This window comes from Ooceraea biroi, chromosome 10, assembly GCF_003672135.1.
Source record: "Ooceraea biroi isolate clonal line C1 chromosome 10, Obir_v5.4, whole genome shotgun sequence".
Lineage (NCBI taxonomy): Eukaryota > Metazoa > Arthropoda > Insecta > Hymenoptera > Formicidae > Ooceraea > Ooceraea biroi.
Window position 1 is genome coordinate 2,694,553 of NC_039515.1, and position 19,113 is coordinate 2,713,665.

Genomic DNA, 19,113 nt, shown 5'->3' on the forward strand with positions numbered 1-19,113 from the left:
ACGAAATCTTCTCCCGTTTTTCACGTTTGATTCGTGTTCACTGACTGACCGCAAACGGACCTTTCGATTGCTGCGCGACATCATCAACGTCGAGATTAGCAATTCCAATTAGTCGCTTACTTCTGCATGTAGCGCGGCTTTCTGAAGTTTGGACCTCGCAAGTTCCCGTGCTGTGTGTATGTATGTATGTACGTGTGTAATGCAACAGCATTGTCACTCGTCGGATCTACGTGAATGCGTCGCAGCGCAAGTTTACAGCGGATTGAGAATTCTGCGTTACAGTCACCATGCGGAAACCGGGGCTCATCCATATGTGAACGATATTTAAGGTTCGACGACGTATCAGTCCCTCTATTCCTCTATGCACGCTGCGTCAAATTCGCATCGATGCGTTTCCATTCGGATTTTTTTTACGAGGACTTTACCCCAGGCGTTATTGCTGGGATATATAACTTACTTTCGCGATTTATGCTTGCGGGTCGTATAGCGCGCGTTATGTTCCGGAGAATAAAGAATTTATAGAGGCATCGATAGAGAGTACGAGAGAAGAAGAGATAGCAGAGCAATGCAAACCAACGGTGTGTTGGCGAGTATGTAAGCCCTTTGGTATTTATGGCGTAGAGGTAGTCAGGAGATTCCTGATTTTGCTGGTCCTCCGTTAAATTGCGTCCGAAATTGAGAAACATGCTGAAAATGAAGGCGCAACTAATTCCGCATGCGTCTCGCATTCGTGCCGCAAATTATAGTTATCGAGAAACCAGACACCGAATGGTGAATGATAATATTGCTATCTCTCTGTACTTTGCGTAAAATCTGTCGTAATATTACCGCGAGCAATGGTGCAACAAGTTAAAATAGTTACCGATGCGGTAGACATCTGTTTGGGAACATTATTATTCGCGATATTGCGTGATTCGTATTTTCTGATATACTTGTTCGCCGCAGGAAATCAATAAATGCACTTCCGTGTCCCAGTCTTACGCGGTTGGATGATTTTTTGATGAAACGTTTTGAGCCTAAATTAAAGGAAAACTAAATGAAATGGCATATAAACTTGCCTTCGGCTTTTCCTGTTTTAAAGTTTGTGTAATCTTAAATTTCTTGCGAAAAACGATCATTTTATTAGCCATTTATATAAGGACATTTCCCATTTAGTAAAAAGTTTTCTTGCATTAGTCAAGATTTAATACTGGAACCGTGCACGCCATAAAATGTAAAGTCATAAACCGCAGGTCACTAACTCGACTTCTCTCATCTGCCCCCATTTTCCTTTTTCTATTTTCCTCAAGTGCCGATGTACTCCTATTTTCTATATAATTTATATAATTAAAAAACTTTTTGAAATTTAAGAAATACCAATGTGCCAGTTTTTTAAAATGTAGCTCTATTATATCTAAAATCTAATATCAAGTCATCAAATAGAAAACTAGGAAACGTTTAATTGGACATTCCTTCTCTTTCTCTATATGCATTCCTGCAAAAAATGATATCGAAATGTAATATACTGTTTATTCGAGATATGCAACAAGCGCTAGCTTCCATTAGTCAGTTCGGAGTTTCGGACACGCACCGCGTTCGGCGTGCAACTTCAAGTTATAATTATAACCATGTACATGTAAATATATAACCATAGAAAACAGAATATACTCTGAAAAATGGTTCGCAATCGATCCTATCGTTAACAAATATCATAAAATTAAAGTCAGAGACGAAACGATGGCATAAAAAATTGTAATTAACGTAGATTAATTCCTGAACAATGTCGTCGCTCATCGTGTCAAATGATTTGTATTTGATGATGCTGGAGTTCGCTGTGGAAAACGTGAGCGAATTCTTGTCGTATCTTAATGTTATCACTTGATATATAATATTTTACCAAATTCATGATATTTTATTTGCGAGAAGATGGTTATATTATATCAAATTTCGTCACTAAAAATTAAATCATTCTGTCAAACATGTCATTAAAGTCAATTTTAAAGTCGACCAAGATATATCCGGCTAGCATAGTACAGTTTCTATTCTGTAATATTGAACTAATAAATAATTCAGTACAGTTTACCCTGCTATCCCATTTTTACTATAATCCTGTGAATTACGTTGTTTTCATATTCTACTCCCTGTGAATTAAGTTGTTTTCACCATCTGGAACTTGTATAAGGTTTAGTTTAAACTCTAAGCGCTATAATCTTATCTTCATTAAGTAACACGCAACCGAATACGGAAGGTATCGCAGTATTCATTATCTTTAATTATCTCGTTACGTTAATAGTTGTTCGTGCCCTGGACCACCGAGTTTGACAAAGTTGTACTGAAGAAAACGACCGTCATGTTCCGCATGCTGGACGAGGAGTGGACGCCGTTATCGCCAAATAGGCAAGATTGCCGTCCTTATCAAGGCTCCAACTGCGAGAACGAGAAATTCTACGGTGGCAGATCCGTCGTCTTTTGCGTGTCGGCGGACTTCTTCGAGAAAGACGCGAGCGGCGTCGTCGTTCAGCTACACGTGAAGAAGGATGTGTCCGAGTATTTCGAGATGAATTCGCGCCAAGACGTCGGCTACGCTTCCGTGCCGGTCGATGATCTTCTCAACGGTATCTCCAGGCAGATCCGCGAGCGGAACGAATTGGCAGAATACTTGTCGGACTTCTATAAGCGGCAGATTATCTCGAGGTGATAGTGCTGAAAATCGTGGCATCATACGTTGATCATTCGGCGGGAACTTTTTTATCGCGGAAGTTCGCCCCAATCTAAATGTCCGATCGCATTTGTTTTGGGATATTTGTTGGTAAAGTGCTCTCCGAGAAAGCTACTGTCATTTATACATATATCGCAATTTTTCGGTCTTCAATATTGTGTATCTTTATGTCCCCAATCAAAATTGTATGATAAAAGTGGTCTGTTAAAAATCGACCGAGAAACGCTTTTGTTGTACCTTTTATCGTTCTTTTTAAAGCTCAATTTTTCAAGAATCATTCATTTTTTACGATTTATAAACTCGTAGCTGAGCTTACAGCTCAAAAGCTATATGTGAAAACTCTGATGGATATTTCAGCTCGAAAACTGGTTGTTCCGACTTGCCTCTCGCGACGGAAAAATCAATTTAAAGTAAAAGTCAAATAATTCGCGGTTAAAAAGAGCATAGAAGGAAACCGCAATTTCAACCGTGCAATTCCGAGACCAATAATGTTCGCATTTAAGGTCCACGAAAGGGACGTACACTTTGCGGAGCGAGGATCTTCAGGATACCGTGGCCACGATCTCACTCTACATCCGGATTAGCTGTCTTGGCAGAAGTGTCGTAACAGAGATCGCGTCCATCGAAGGGCCATGCGGATTGTTCCGCGTTCACGGGGAACTGGATGAGGAGGATCCCTATCTCACCCGAAAACTGACAGGGAGGGTTGCTGAGGGTGAATGCTGGGATGATTTGCCCCCTATTCCCCGTGGTCGTCTGGTATGCCGCTGCGAAGAACTCGTTGCCAAAGACGTTATGGATTTATCTGACGATCGATTCGGCTATGTCGTGAACGACGATACCATCAACGGAGCGCCAACACCAATCAGAAGAGAACCCCCCCGTGATCTCCAAGACGACTACGAACGCGGTGCAAGATGCAGCTGTGACTGATGGAACGGTGGCTGCAGCCGCTATGGTGTATGACGTAGCTGCGGATGTAACTGCAGATGCAACTGCGGATGTAGCTCCGGATGCAGCTGCGGATGTAGCTATCGATACCGTCGTGACCCCCGTGACGAAGATCGTGGCAGACATTGCCGCGATTAGAAAAGAGAAAGCCGCCAGATACAATGCACTGCGCGACGGGACAATTGCAGATGCAGATGAGCTTGCAGTGGACAAAAGAACAAAACAGCCTGCACTTTCAGCGATGAATAAGCAAGCAATTAAGAACGCTCGTGACAAGACTGGTCGAAAGGAGCCTATCAGTCCTGTAATTAGGAATAAGTGTAATTTAAAGAATAATATGTATTTTATATCCTTGACAGCTTTTTTCTTAATTACTTATGATATATCCTCAGATTCAAGTATAACTTCGACAAAGCAATTTTAATCTTCTTCGAAGAATATTACACTTAGCTATGGAAAAAGAGAATCCAAGAAGTGTATTCTTCGACTAATTGAAAGTGGATTTTTCCAAAGAAAAATATCGAAACATATATCTCTCTCTTTTTCTCTCGCTCTTTCTCTCTCTCAAATAGTATAATAAATCATTCAAACTAAAAGGCTCTTTAAAAATTAAGCTTGTCATATTTTAATGGGGTATATTAACAAGTTACCAAAGAATCCTATTCAATCGGATTCTTGCTCAGAAGAAGTTTCGAGTTGGTCGAAGAACACGCCTTCGGATTTCCAAAGTTTTTCCTTAAACATCCCACGTCGAGAATATCTCAGATATGTTCCGCCGGAGTAGGACGTTTATTTATCTAACTTTATGTGTCGAATAATGCACCGATACATAAGAGAAATATGAGATTTCTTTTCCACAGATGTCAAGCAAGCGTGGCAGGAGCGAAAGCGAGAGAACGACACGCGATAAAGGACAAGGCGGGAACGGCTTTCAAGAAAACGTTCGCCGCGTCGAGCGAATCGAAGCCCGGAAGATACACGGCAACAATCGGTATCGCGGAACGAGAGAAAAGAACCTACCGTCCTCCGCTGTTCCCGTCCTCGTGTCAGCAAACGTATCCTTTGTACTGTCGATTGCAACCCCGTCCAACTTGCTTCAACCCCTGCCTCAGCGTCGCGCCTCGTTATTGTCGTCGGACGACGGCGTGCAGCCCTCGATATATTTATATCTAACTGATTCGCGCACACGTGATTTCCGTCAATTTCATGGGGACAAGTTGACAGTTAGGATCGAACCGGCTTTTTTCCCTCGAGCCCTTCAATCTACAAACGTACATTCGCAATCATTCACTTTCGTCTTTTAATATTATAAATCTCTCAGAAGCTAATTTCAATTTTATTCTTTGAAAATTTCTTCATCTTAGTACTCATAGTACTCAAATATTAAAATTGTGAAATTTGCAGAAAGTTGAGTCGATCGCTTTAGTTTCTGAGAAGCTCATCAATTTCTCTGTACATCGACTTTTCATCAGATTTTTCTTCGTTTTTTGTTTCCAAAAAAGTCATTCCAAAAGATTCTCCTCAGATTCACTGAAATTGACACTCGTCGACCCGGGTAATTTAATAGTGTCAGTTGCATTATCCAGTTACATCTTTCCCGAATTAGTATTCCTTCTGCCTTGTATTCGCGAGATCACGTCCAAGAAACGGCCACATAAGAATAATGTCGAAATCGCCAAATCGCAGATATTAAAGTTGAAGTAACGGTGAGCTGACCGACTTTCTTTAAGTTCGATTGCTTTTTTGTCGCCATATGGTGCAATCTAATCGTCGTGCAACAACCATTCAGACCTGAATGCTCGAGAGATGCGCTGCGAACGATTAAAGTTATTATTTTGATCATTTCGTCAATCCGGCTCAGAAAGAACGAATAAGATGTAACCGTAAAGTCACTTTATTGAAAAATTGTATAAATATATGCCTTTACAACAGCATTGCTTATTGTGTTAGTTTTTAGAACTTGTAAGATTTCTACAATATCTTAAATTGTAGAAATCTAAATTAAAATTTTAATGATAACAATTTACAAAGCGAAAGTCTATACATCTTCATTATATCTTACGCTTGTTTAATAATGCGTATGTGTATGACCATTTAGCGTTAAATAGATAAAAATAAAACGCACGGATGCGTGCTATCTATGGATGCTCCAGATGTTAAGAATAATAGCATGACGTGTCTAAACGCTATACAATTAATTTCACGTGGCTAAATGTGTATCGTGATCCGCGCGAGTCAAGTATATGTCGTGTATCCACATCGCTCGGATTCCGTTCCAATTTTATCTGTTTTTCCATCGCGTTTACGACTCCCGGAACGCTTTTCAATTGGGAATTAAATACCAAAGTATTTTCAGATTTTAAATATTGGTAGAAAATCGACGATGCTAAAAACCTTTTAATTATACCGACATCGAGCACTGAATACTGGAATGTTTGGCAACCGAAATTTTCGTATTATTTCTATTATAAATCGGCAAATATTATAACGAAATGTTTTATGACAATGTAACACTGATACTGACACTGATACGTTTTTTATTCATACAAAAATGACTGGTCGGTGAAATACTGGTATTAACGGCGCCATTTATATATCAATATTTTTGGATTTTAGAATTACAGCGAAAACGAGAAAATAGATCGCTATAAATACCAATTGATATAAATATACCGCTTCTCAATGGCGAATGATTTGTATCCGGATTGCAGTACGCTCGGGTGACACGATTAAGTAGAAAATAGAGTATCAGCTTGATTGAGAAATCTGTGTTTATTATGGGTGGAGTGAAATCCGCGTACTTACCAAAGTCTAGTTAACGAATTATAGGAGAAGGAGGCTGGAATCCAATATAACTCGACCGTAATGCTTCGTATGTTAAACTGTGAAAGTTTCCCATGTTTTAATTTAATGGAAAGCGTTTTAAGATCTCTCTTTTCATGAGATCGTCTCATCGCAGTTGGGTTCATAAAACTCTATCAGATTTTATTGCAACACGCTTTGCAAATATGTGTAATAAAATTTATAACGTCGACAATATATGTTGATTCGTAAACGAGCGCTAACCATTACAAACGCGAAAGCGTAATACATTACACATAAATGGAAGTAGCACATCATCACGTGTCAACAACGGCTCGGGAAATTATATTATTAATATAAATAGCACTTTAAATATTTGGAATATACATTTTAAGTTTACTAATGTTCACTCTTATCTGTTAATCAAGAATTATAATTTTATCGTAAATATTTGAATTTTCTCATCTAGAAATCGCTTATAAATTACGTAATAATTTGAGAATTAAAGAAATTAAAAATTAATAATTGCACAAACAAAATTATAAAATGTGAAAAAATCTATATAGATATATAAATATTAATATTTTTTACTTGATTTTACGTTAATTATAGTATCTGCCTTTATGAATCTTTACCTTTGAGTGAATTTCAAATAATGAGAAGCGGTAAAAAGTAATAAAAAGTGGATTTTAATCTATGTTATGTTATACGTTAAAATTACGTGATAATTACGTAGCTACAATGTACAAATATTTGCAATTGTAAAACACTACAATTTAAACAATTACCATAAATTATTCTGCACAATATGATAATGCGTATTGCAACGATTCCGCTCGACCTCCGAAGGAAAAAGCCTGTTTTCCATCTCTTTCCCAGAAACTACCTAATCATCGATCGCGCCCCTTGATTACTCACGTTAATCATTCGCGAATGGTTCATGCCAGCAATGTTATGCAACGCAAGCATGTAGAGCAAGAAATGCGTCGATGTCCGTGACAGCATGGTTGCAGAACTGTCATATACATTCACCGTGAGCACTTATAGAAATTGAGAGAGGATAGGAAACTTGAGAGCCAGCAATAGATAGAAAGAAAGAAAGAAAGACAGACAGAGACAGAACTTCTCTCTTGGGGGGAGGATTGACGGACATGTCCTCATACTGAGGTGACCACTTTGCTCCCCCGGACGAATCGAAGCGCGCGACCACCATTTCTCCTTTCACGTGGTGGTCAAATCTTTGACCAGATACGTCGAGCAGATAATGCTGGCGTTACGGGGCATCCTATAAAGCGCGGTGCAACCGTATGATATCCCGCGAAACGGTTCGGACGAGACGTAGTGCGGTGCACACGAGAACGGTGCGGTTCACCCTAGCGGTTCGCCTTTGATAGCTTCTATCGGGACGTGCATTTGCGCCGGATCGTCCGCAGTAAGTATCGCACGTGTGCCCATTAGCGTATGCGTTAATAATCGCGAATTGAAATGCAAATCTGCGATTGTCCATCATCGTGGCGCGGTGGCATTGGACTCGGCTTCCGAGATGCGCAACGAAAAGCCATCGTTTGCCTTTTTTTTTGCCGGGCATGCATTATGCGTACGTAATTTATTATTGTCCTGATAACAGTTACAAAATATTACTTTGTTACAAAATACTACAAAATAGTTACAAAATATTACAAAATGTTACTCTGTCTTTAATGTTATTATGATCCGATTTTTTATAATTTAGTATTATAATTTGTAATTTTTCTAATTAGTCAGGCTAATCAATCTTGGTTCTTACGTGTTGCAACTAAATTGTTGAGACCAGAGATTTTTGCGAGTCTTCGAGAACTTTAGAAACTCCTCTTCAACAACCGTTTTGCTTCGGCGTTTTTATATTTATTCCGCTGTTAACAGTTCGTGATTAAAGATTTACACGTAATCCTTCAATGCCCTGTTATAATTAATAGCCGCATCACACACCGCACCTCCGGTCGCCGGAAAGGTAGGGTATACGATCAAGATGTAATTAAAACGTGGGGTGGCGTGCAGTCGATATTGCTCTTATCGATGAATTTCAGCATCGACCCGATCGTGTCACAATGCGCGCGGATAGACATACTTTCTCAATCAGATTACGGGCATGATTTTCCTCTTAGCGGGTCGTAACTTTGATGGAACTCCCATGAAAGTTGTCGACCTGATGTATCGACCTAATATGTCAAACATTTCCCGCTGTCACGCCTTTCCTGCATAATGGAAGAGCACGGATACATCAAAAGAACGTGCCTGTAATAATAATAATATCGAGACCCTTGAACGACATGATGAAATACGTATTTGAAATACATAAAAAGATCTATGTATATGCAGATATAAAATCAAAGAAAAGTAAATCAATCATTTCTGATGGTCGCAGACACGTATTTGATGTAAAGCTTTATTCAAAAGATGAATATGATCTGATTATTATCACATGAATATTTGAGTGTATCCACTGAATTCCGAATATATTCCGCTCAGATATGTATGTCTAAATACACGTTAATATGATAGTGACTTGGACATCTCTGTTGATTATTTAAATCTTCAATTTAATTATGCAATGTACAAATGTGCTATGTATAAGAAAAATATTGAAATTATTATCCTTGGAAATTATTAATGTATATTAACGTGATAATTTTAATATTGTCAAAAGTTGTGTTCATGGAAACATCCATACTATGTGACATGAATATGAGAAAAGATCGAATAAGCCGTAAAATCCGATTTTCTTACAGAATCTTCTTTGCTTATCTGACCTACAAACATCTTTAATCTACTCACACGTATCTATTTATATCTCGCATTTAGAGACAACGCTTATACGCGATAATAACTCGGGTAAATATTGCAGAGTATTAAGGATCAGTTTATTCGTGGACATTCAGACTTACGTACTTCTCAACCCCTTTCCTCCTCGTCACGTGAACAACTTTACGGGTCTTTGCGCAATCGTACCTTCTTACCCATTGTTCCGCAACCGAACGCGATTTAGCGTGCATTTTCGCCACGTTAAGCTCGGGGTAGGATTACAGGAAAGGGTGGCTGTAAACCGTCCAGGGATCCGGAGGGACGTAGGTGGCATAGCGATACTATGCGGTGCATTATCCGCGTTTACGCCGGCTGGTTCATACATATTAACGTAAGTCATTGCGAGCCCGTACGCGCCGAAATGTACGCGCGGAAAACAAAACGGCGAGGAAATCGCGACCGCGCTTTATAGCCAGGTCGTACCGAGGCCCGACCGTTTTCCGCTATTACGCTGTAAATTACGGCGCGGCGTGCTGTTTCGTAGCCGTAGCCGGTCGAATAATGCGCGAATAAACGCCAACGAGGAAGACGCAGCAAAATCGAAATCGCGCGTATCTCCTCGACGCAGACCAACCCTCTTGGGATCGCCGCGTTATGTAAATCTCAATATCAGCAAATCTCCGTTCCTCCCTCTCTTCTTCCTCTCACAACCCTCTCCTTTTCTCCGGAACTCTTCCGTGACATCTGAAAGAGATCGGCTCCGCCGATGTATTCACCGGGGCAAACACTCGGCGAATGGAATCCATCTGTGGGATCCGTGGGAGCTGGTAACCGCGATAAAACGTAAAACACACTGACGAATAATGGAAAGTGTAGTTAGCATTATTGACACGCCGTCAGAAACTTCCTAGATTCGCTATTCGCGGAAATAACTCGTGAGAATTTATTCCAGTTTCCGCGTAATTATATACACATTGCAAAATTTTCATATAATTGAAACGTTTTTCTCGGCATGGTATCTCTCGCGAGATGCATGTCAAATTCACGTATCGCGTGACCGGATATCCGAATGTAATGATAATTCATCATGAAAACACGCGGAACGAATAATCGCGGTGGGAGAAGATTTTATACGTTTTTATACGTGCACTTTCACTGTGTACCCCAATCGAGTCCGTATTGATCTATTGGACATGTTGCCGTATAATAAATTGCCTTCATTTCAATAAAAGTGCATCCGCCACAGGTGTTTCCGCAACCAATTGTTTAATCAAGCAAATCTGACGCTCGCTGCCTCGCTGTCGCGAATCTTTCGTATGGATCTAGCCTGTTATAAAAACTAACGATATTTGCAAACCTAATTTGTTCAAGAATATGCACGCAAAATCCTTTCTATTTGTTGATTAATGTTAGGTATTAATTCTTTAAGGGTATTAATTCTTTTAACATTCTTATCACAAAAATGTGTATACACTATATAAGTATACACTCAGTACAGTATACGCTATATAAATATATACATACAAATTCACATGCATGTGCGAATTATGTTGCATCTCTCTCCAAATCGATATTTTCAAGCTGTTATTATATAAATTGTAAAGAGTAAATACATTCCTCTTTTATTATATTTCACGAACAATAACGTTTCTGTTTGTCCTTAAAATAAAAATAATAATCGAATGATGTTTACATCGCGTACACCCTAAATAAATGTTTAATATATTTCTTTCATGAGAATGTCATTTCCAAACGTTCGTTCGTTACTCCGTTAGACTTCCAGCCGTCTCGGAATTCTGCACAACACGAAGCTCGCGCTTCGCAGGGATCTTTCTTGCATTGGACTTTTTGCACAAATACATGCGCCCATTTCTCAAGCCGGTGTGTCATATCAATCATCTCGTAGCCGGAAAAGCCTCACGTGAGAGCGCGTCGCGTGACCGCCTTGCGAGAAAACGTGGCGTCATCGGCACGTACATAGTATGTATCTCCGACGGATAATTAACTTTTACTTTCACGATTAACTCGGGCAAACGCGTGACGGCCGGCGAAACGCAACCGACCGATCGTCGATGCGATCTACTTACATATCTGCGTTGTTGACCACGAACTTGAGTTCTTGCGTGCACTTATGCGCTGTGCGAGAGGCTGCAATTAGATTTTTTCCAGAGCGCGACGACACAGAAAAATGATGTACGCGGGAAAACGCGACTCGATCACTTAACGCGTAACGACGAGCTTCCTCACGATAGCGTAGTCACGATTTAGACGCCCGCTTTAATTGCGGATAATTATACAGCGGGCTGTCGAGACGGCGGTTATAACGGCTAACAATGGCTGCTTGTTAGGCGAGGGATCGCCCTGTAATGAGACCGCTACGAAACCCTCGTAGCTGACTCGTGCGCTCGCCATTTAATTTTGCAAACAACACGTTACGTAACTAAGTTGCGTTGTTCACCCTTACGCGATAATTGATATCGTTTATCCTTTCAGTAAAAATTACTCACGGATATTTTCAACTCGTACCTCGCGAGTGACATGGACTCTCGCGGATTTTCATTTTTTTGTACGTTGCACATGCGTCAACTTTTATTTAATTTTATGGGATTATGAAAGCTTGCGTAAAAGCTTTTCATGAAAATTTTATACTAATTATCCATTTGAAAAAAATGATTAGTATTTGCGCTGGATTGATAAAAACCTGTATGGCAATAAAAAACTGCACATTTATACATACTATATATTGGGTTGGCCAAAAAGTAATTGCGTTTTTTTCCAATAGATGGACATACATGTCTTGAAATGTAACTAACTTCATTCTAAACCGCAAAATCATTATGTAGGTTAACAACTCACAGTTCAAGCTTGTTTTAGAAACAGAAAGTACACGATTTCGTTAACAATTGTTTGTTTGCCGTCGATTTCAAAATGGAAAATCAAAAAGAACATTTGCGTCATATTTCGTTTTATTACTTCTGAAAAGGGAAAAACGCTGTGCAAGCTCATAAAAAGTTATGTGATGTATATGGCGAAGATGCTTTAAAACTGCGGCAGTGTCAAAATTGGTTTACTAAATTTCGATCTGGAGATTTTAATATGAAAGATGCACCACGCTCAGGAAGGCCAATCGAAATTGATGATGACAAAATAAAGGCACTGATCGATTCCAATCGGCGTTTAACGACACGAGAGATTGCTGAGAATCTTAACATATCGAAATCGAGTGTTGAAAACCATTTAAAACGACTTGGATACATTAGTAAGCTCGATATTTGGGTACCACATGAGCTCAAAGAAATTCATCTCACTAAGCGTATTGACATCTGCGATTCTCTTTTGAAACGTGAGGAAAATGATCCATTTTTGAAACGTATGATAACAGGCGACGAAAAATGGATCGTCTACAACAACGTCAAACGAAAAAGATCGTGGAGCAAGCGTGATGAACCTGCTCAAAGAACTTCAAAAGCAGATATTCACCAAAGAAAGATTATGCTGTCAGTCTGGTGGGACTTTAAAGGTATTGTGTATTTTGAGCTGCTTGCAAGGAATCAAACCATTAATTCAGACGTATACTGTCAACTGGATAAATTAAATGATGCCATCAAACAGAAACGTCGAGAATTGGTGAATCGCAAAGGTGTTGTGTTTCACCATGATAACGCTAGACCACGTACAAGTTTGGTCACTCGTGAAAAATTGTTGCAGCTTGGATGGGATGTGTTACCACATCCACCATATTCGCCAGACCTGGCACCATCAAATTACCATTTGTTTCGTTCTTTGCAAAACGCCTTGAATGGTAAAACCTTTACTGCTGATGAGGATATCAAATCGTTCTTGGAATTGTTTTTTGCTGAAAAAGATAAGAACTTTTTTGAGCGCGGAATCATGAAGTTGCCTGAAAAACGGCAAAAGATAATCAAACAAAATGGACAATATATTGTTTAATAAAGTTTTTGTTTCCCATGAAAAATTCGCCTTTTATTTATATAAAAAAAAACGCAATTACTTTTTGGCCAACCCAATATTATATAATTACAAACTTATCAAAATATAATTTTTCATTACGACATTAATAATTCTATTTTATTTCGTTAATAATAAAATTTTCTGCAATAAGAAGTCGCGCACGCGTGTGTATCTCCATATATTTTTGTTTTTTAATATTATACAAGAAACAAAATATTTCGTGCCAAGTTTAAAATGGAAAATTCAAACTTCGAAAAATATTATTGATATTGTCCATTTTTGTTATTGTTTGTTACTGTTATTGTTATTTATAATATAGTGCATACATAGAGCATTGTTGTATATAACACGTATTGATCTGCAAAAAGCACAATAAACTTTTATACTGTACGTTGAAACCGATAGCACTCGCTACAGAGTTGTTGCATCCGTATTTAAAAATAGAAGGGGCAAGTAGGAGAGCTCAGAGTTGTTCTGCAAATTAATAAATGAGACGAACTAGATAGAAGCTCTCGCGCGTCTGAAAAGATGAAATAAATCAGCGCGCGGGCAGAAACGCGGCAAATTGACTGCGCGCTGCGATTTATCATAGCCGTTTCTCTCGAGGTAGTGCGCGAATTTTTTCCTGATCCCTTGCCAGGACGCGTATTTTGGAGCACGCGTGATAAATAGTGAAACGCATATATACGCGTATAAACGCGAATGGAATAAACAAACGTGCACCATTGCCGCCACAAACATTTCGTTCCAGCAATGTATAGTTCAACGATAACCGAATACGAGGACAATACAGACCGAAAGTCGGCGCAGCCGGGAACGGAAAATGGCAGGGATTCGATTCTCAATCAACCGCCGAAAGGGCACGTACCAGCGGAACAGCCATTAATTTGGCGCAATATCATTGTCCTTACCGCTCTCCATGTCTCGACGGTCTACATGTTCGCCACGCGGTACGACGAGGGAAAATTTTGGACCTGGGTATGGGGTACGTATATTTATTAAACTGCCGTCAATTAGTTCCCCATCGTGATTTTATCAATCGATGAGAGTTTTGCGGAGCGCGCAGAAACCGTCGAATGGGTATATAAAAATATACATGATTCTACTGGAAATTGGAAGCCAATTTTTAGATCGTCGGGAATATTCGACTATCGTTCGCTGTAACTGTCATTTCCAAATTGGAAAATACTTAAAGCTAAAAAATGGACATTCAGAGAATGAATATCTGGAAACATTTTATACGTAAACGTTGAGGATGATTTCCGTTCATTGCAATATCTGGATTCTCTGTACTATGTAGCCGAAATAGAAATTAAGACGATATTAAAAAATAGATTCTACGCGAATAAAATAAGAGTACGAAAACGAAATTATGGAGAATAATAGAAAAAATAATTCATTTCCATGCGCTATTAATATTATATGTGAAAACATTTTGTTTCATCTTTAATTACCTTCAAAATAAAATAATTAATATTTATAAAAATCTTCCCATTTCATTTCATTAATATTTATTAGGAATCCGTTCTCCATTTCGCTATTTAATCGCGAATAATCTCATATATCTCACGTTAGATGGTCAAAAAACAATTCTCATCTTGTTCTCATCTAACTTTCCATGTTTTCAGAATTCTCGTATGGACATATCGCCGGTTTCGGTATAACAGCGGGTGCTCACCGCCTTTGGGCGCACAAGAGTTACAAAGCCAAAATGCCACTCAGAATATTGATGGCTTATGTGTATTGCATGGCTGGCATGGTAAGATGCTCCGTACACCACAGTTGTAATTATTCGGTCAATTAATGATCGTCTGGTCGGTTAATGACCACGCGAAAGTTTATCATAATTAGCAGACTGCGTCTTTAAGAGAGATTCATTTTCCGTAGAAATATTCCGTGGAAATACATTATAGTACGTAGTTTTACATGAGGCGCGTACTTTTCAAAGTTCGTGCAACCCTTGCCAACTCTACATGAGGCGCCCGTAATCTTTACGGACATCACAGCGAAAAATATTAAAGTATTAATGTTCAAGTAAAACGTTTTCCGCTCTTTTAAAACCGTTTTAATTGATCAGATTCCAAATTCCAGATCGCAATTTCAGATCGTAATCTGACACGAGCTTAATGAGGCTTCGCGGCCTCTAAAGATTCTAAAAATTCCTCAGAGAGCGTTTCACATTTTGCAGACTCATCCGTCTAAATGGATTCGCGTCCATCGAACGCATCACAGATTCACGGACACGGACGCGGATCCGCATAACGCTACCCGGGGCTTCTTCTTCTCGCACATCGGCTGGCTGATGATGAAGCATCATCCGGCAGTCAAGGAGTACGGCAAGCAAGTGGACATGAGCGATATCGCCGCAGATCCCGTGATACGCTTCGTCGACAAGTGAGTTAATGGTTCAGCGCATTTCGATCAATAATATTCCTTGAATTGTGATAAAATTATTCGCATTTCGAAAAATAATGATCGACTGAAATGATAGAGTCGATTGATCGAATCAATCAATGTGCCAATCGAACGAGCAATCAGTTGCGAATACCGTCAACCGTCGTACCACAGTTTATCCTCTAAAAGCGTTCAGTGGAACCTATTATTTCCCAAGTGACGTTATCTACGTTTTCGCTTTTCAGAAAATCAAGATTGTTCTTAGATAATATGCGTATTTTAAGATGCTCTTCTCCACTTCAAAAGAAATGCCGGGCTTTCAATTCACGGATAGCAATTACGTTTTGCCAGTGTTCCGTATCATCGTGCCATTATTTAATTAATGTTTCTTCAGGCACGATGCTATCTTCCGAGAAATAAAAAGTAAAATTCTTTTTACTTTCTTATTAGAAAGATGCATCAACACTCATTCTACAATGATAATTCAACGTAGAAAGCGTCCGTCAAGCTGAACTAATGCTCGGAGAATGAAGTAAGATCTAATTAAGGGAAATGGGAACAATGATGCTACACGCTCTCTTCTCTTTCGAGATGAAAAACGAATAAATAGGTTTAATAGGAAAATAGGTTTAAAATATTCGTAAGCAGGCGCGAGATTCTCGAACCGGTTTGATTGCGAGATCCGGTCTCGTTTAACGTGTTCCCGATTACCGCTCCTGGTTGATTGAAGGATTAAGCGAGATCGCGACGTTTCTCACCGGCCAGCGCAGACATAAATTGCGCTTTGATTTATGTGCTTTGGGGCGTCAGGTGATCATGAGAAAGAAACGCGATGCCGTTAAATCAACGCGCATCAAGTCGTGCGTGGCACTCACGATGCGATTTTATTGCAGATATTATCCGCCACTCATGCTGACCCTGACGTTCATCTTGCCAGCCGTGGTACCGGTATACGTGTGGAATGAAACCTGGACCGTAAGCATATGGGCCGTGCTCATCCGCTACGTGTATCTGTTGAATGCGACGTTCATCGTCAACAGCTTCGCTCACATATACGGCAACCGACCGTACAACAGGTACGCGCCACTCTCTTGGGCTCACGTTTGCGCTATCGCCATCGGAATCGGCCAGCATAACATTCGCATCGTGATTAGATATAAGTAGGAAAGTGTTATGATTACTAGAGAGAATCAGTGTATTTCACACGACAGGTTTATGCACATGGAGACACACGCATCTCTAGATGTGAATGCTTAATAGGTTTAAATAGAACAAATGAGAAGATCACTCTTCAGTAATTGAAGTATGCAGTTTTATATATTAAATAATAAAATTAATAACTGATATCTCTTTTATGATTTTTCAATGTTTGATTTTCCAACAATTGAATAAAGCCATTCTTAATAATTCTGTGATAATTATTCTGTTCCATAATATGGCTCCGATGTAACTCTATTGTATCGGAAAATTATTGCGTTATTTTATTGTAATGTATTGCAAGCTGCATTATTTTGTAATATATACAGTGTCTCAATAGTTTTTTCTAATTTATGGATTCTTTGAAGAATTTTGAGTAAACAGTTTGATGTCATTTTTTAATTATTTTTTATTTTTTAATATTCACTGTTTAAGAAATATTAAATTTTTTAATTATTCCAAAATAAAGCGTTATTTAAAACTTTCTGTTCGTAAAGAAAAAACTTTCTTGCTAATACTAGTTTTAAAACTTAAAATTGTATTAAGATTTCGTTTAAACAGAATTTGCTTGGAATTATGTAAAGAGAAGAATTAATAATTTTAAGCTTATTTCTGCGAAGAATCATCTTATTTTTAATTACTCATTCTAAAATTATTAGAATGATATTTTTATAAAGAAAAACACTTATAATGAAATGTTTACACTCCAAAACAATGCCTCTGATCTTAGATATCCTGTACATAGATGTTAAAAGGGGTATATCGAAGTTTATATTAAGTACACTCTTAGTGTAATTAGCATACTTCAACTTAACTGTTCTTTAACTTCTTTGATCAAGAAGTGATTAATCTTGTGACGAAGCAGTATACTTTTTCGGAAACACAAGTTTCTGTCGCGAATTCGCTTCGCCCACCAATTCCGTTAATACTCGTTGCACGTAAAACATTTCGTACCATCTAACATTTCGTATCTAACATTTCGGAAACTTGAGTCTAATCTCTTTGGAAACAAGTGTTGTAGTACTTATAAGTAGGAAATAATTGTAAATAACGAATTTCAGCCCTCTCGTTTTATAAACTGATAAAACAGACGTAACATAAATCACGACATTGTTGGAATATCTCCATTAAAAAGAATTTTTCTCCTTGAGGTACATTTTTAAACTTGCTAGAAGAAACGCAGTCCTGTATTTCCGACATACCTTCGCCTGCGTCGCGGAAGAAGTCAATCTTGCAAAAAAATCGGAAATTTCAGGAATCTCAAGACTTCCATGGGTCGTGACTGTTCAAAGCGGAGTAAGGGCAAATGCTCGTCAATCTTCGTCCTTAAAGGGGTAAATTTACCGAGGGGAATTTCACAGCGGGGACACTATACCGGGTAGAAGTTGTAGGGTGTTATTCCGCTTAAATAATCTGTTGCACGAGATCACGCGCGCGCGGCAGAAGTTCGCTCGCGCGTAGCCGACCCAGATCAAGCGGCGAAACTTCCCTCTGCCTCTCTCCTTCTTGTTTCAGAAGTCTTAAGCCGGCGGAGAATAAGACGGTGTCCATGTTCTCTCTCGGCGAGGGCTGGCACAATTACCATCATTGCTTCCCGTGGGACTACAAGGCCGCGGAGCTGGGCTTCTATCGTCACAATCCGACGACCGCCGTTATAGATTTCATGGCTTGGATAGGATGGGCATACGATCTGAAGACAGCGGGCCCGGAGGTCATCGACAGGATCTGCGCGAGTAAGGGTGACGGCACGACCGGCCACTCGAGACGTCCCCTCAAACCGATATCCTCGAGATAATAGCTCGGATAAAACGAGAGTTAAAGGAAATGAAAAGAATAAAAGTAGAAGTAACGCTATGAGATACTCTGGGCACTTGGATAGAGAAAATCAAATTTATATCGCACTTTAGCGAGTTTTTAGATAGTTATGTTAAATTGTTGGTTGCACTCGAGCTTTCGATTGTTTATCCCGATGTGTAGAACGGACGAAAAAGCGAGGTTGATCTTTCATAAATTAAATAACCGACTGCTTCCTTTTTATCGATTCGACGGAGTAAATGATGCAACTTTTCTTTCCATTGGCCATGTCCGCGCTACTCTTTTTAAGAATTGAAAACTGACGTGATTTAAAATGCAATTATTAATAAATTAAGTATTGTTCAATACCACTTGCGCATCATACAATTGTGTTATATAAAATAGAATTTTTATGATTCTAACTTTTCTATGTTTAATTTGGTAAAAGAGAAATTAATATTACTGATAATAAATAATAAATTTAACATTAAATAATAGCAGATACTTTTAAAGTAAATTATGAT

General features: G+C 39.0%; 3 protein-coding genes across 7 annotated transcripts in view; 2 read left to right on the forward strand and 1 right to left on the reverse strand.

The window, feature by feature from the left end:
- The window catches only part of LOC105278392 (follistatin-related protein 5), a 38,934-nt gene that overhangs the window by 16,230 nt on the left and 3,591 nt on the right, over positions 1–19,113 (reverse strand). The window lies entirely within an intron of this gene.
- Positions 30–4,649, forward strand: LOC113562693. Its single transcript, XM_026972831.1, has 3 exons — positions 30–1,822; positions 2,273–2,673; positions 3,202–4,649. The coding sequence occupies exons 1-3, from the start codon at positions 1,760–1,762 to the stop codon at positions 3,629–3,631; spliced, it is 894 nt and encodes a 297-aa protein (XP_026828632.1). The 5' UTR covers positions 30–1,759; the 3' UTR covers positions 3,632–4,649.
- On the forward strand, positions 13,272–19,099 carry LOC105278391 (acyl-CoA Delta(11) desaturase). Its single transcript, XM_011337436.3, has 5 exons — positions 13,272–14,189; positions 14,833–14,963; positions 15,393–15,598; positions 16,492–16,674; positions 18,311–19,099. The coding sequence occupies exons 1-5, from the start codon at positions 13,958–13,960 to the stop codon at positions 18,588–18,590; spliced, it is 1,032 nt and encodes a 343-aa protein (XP_011335738.1). The 5' UTR covers positions 13,272–13,957; the 3' UTR covers positions 18,591–19,099.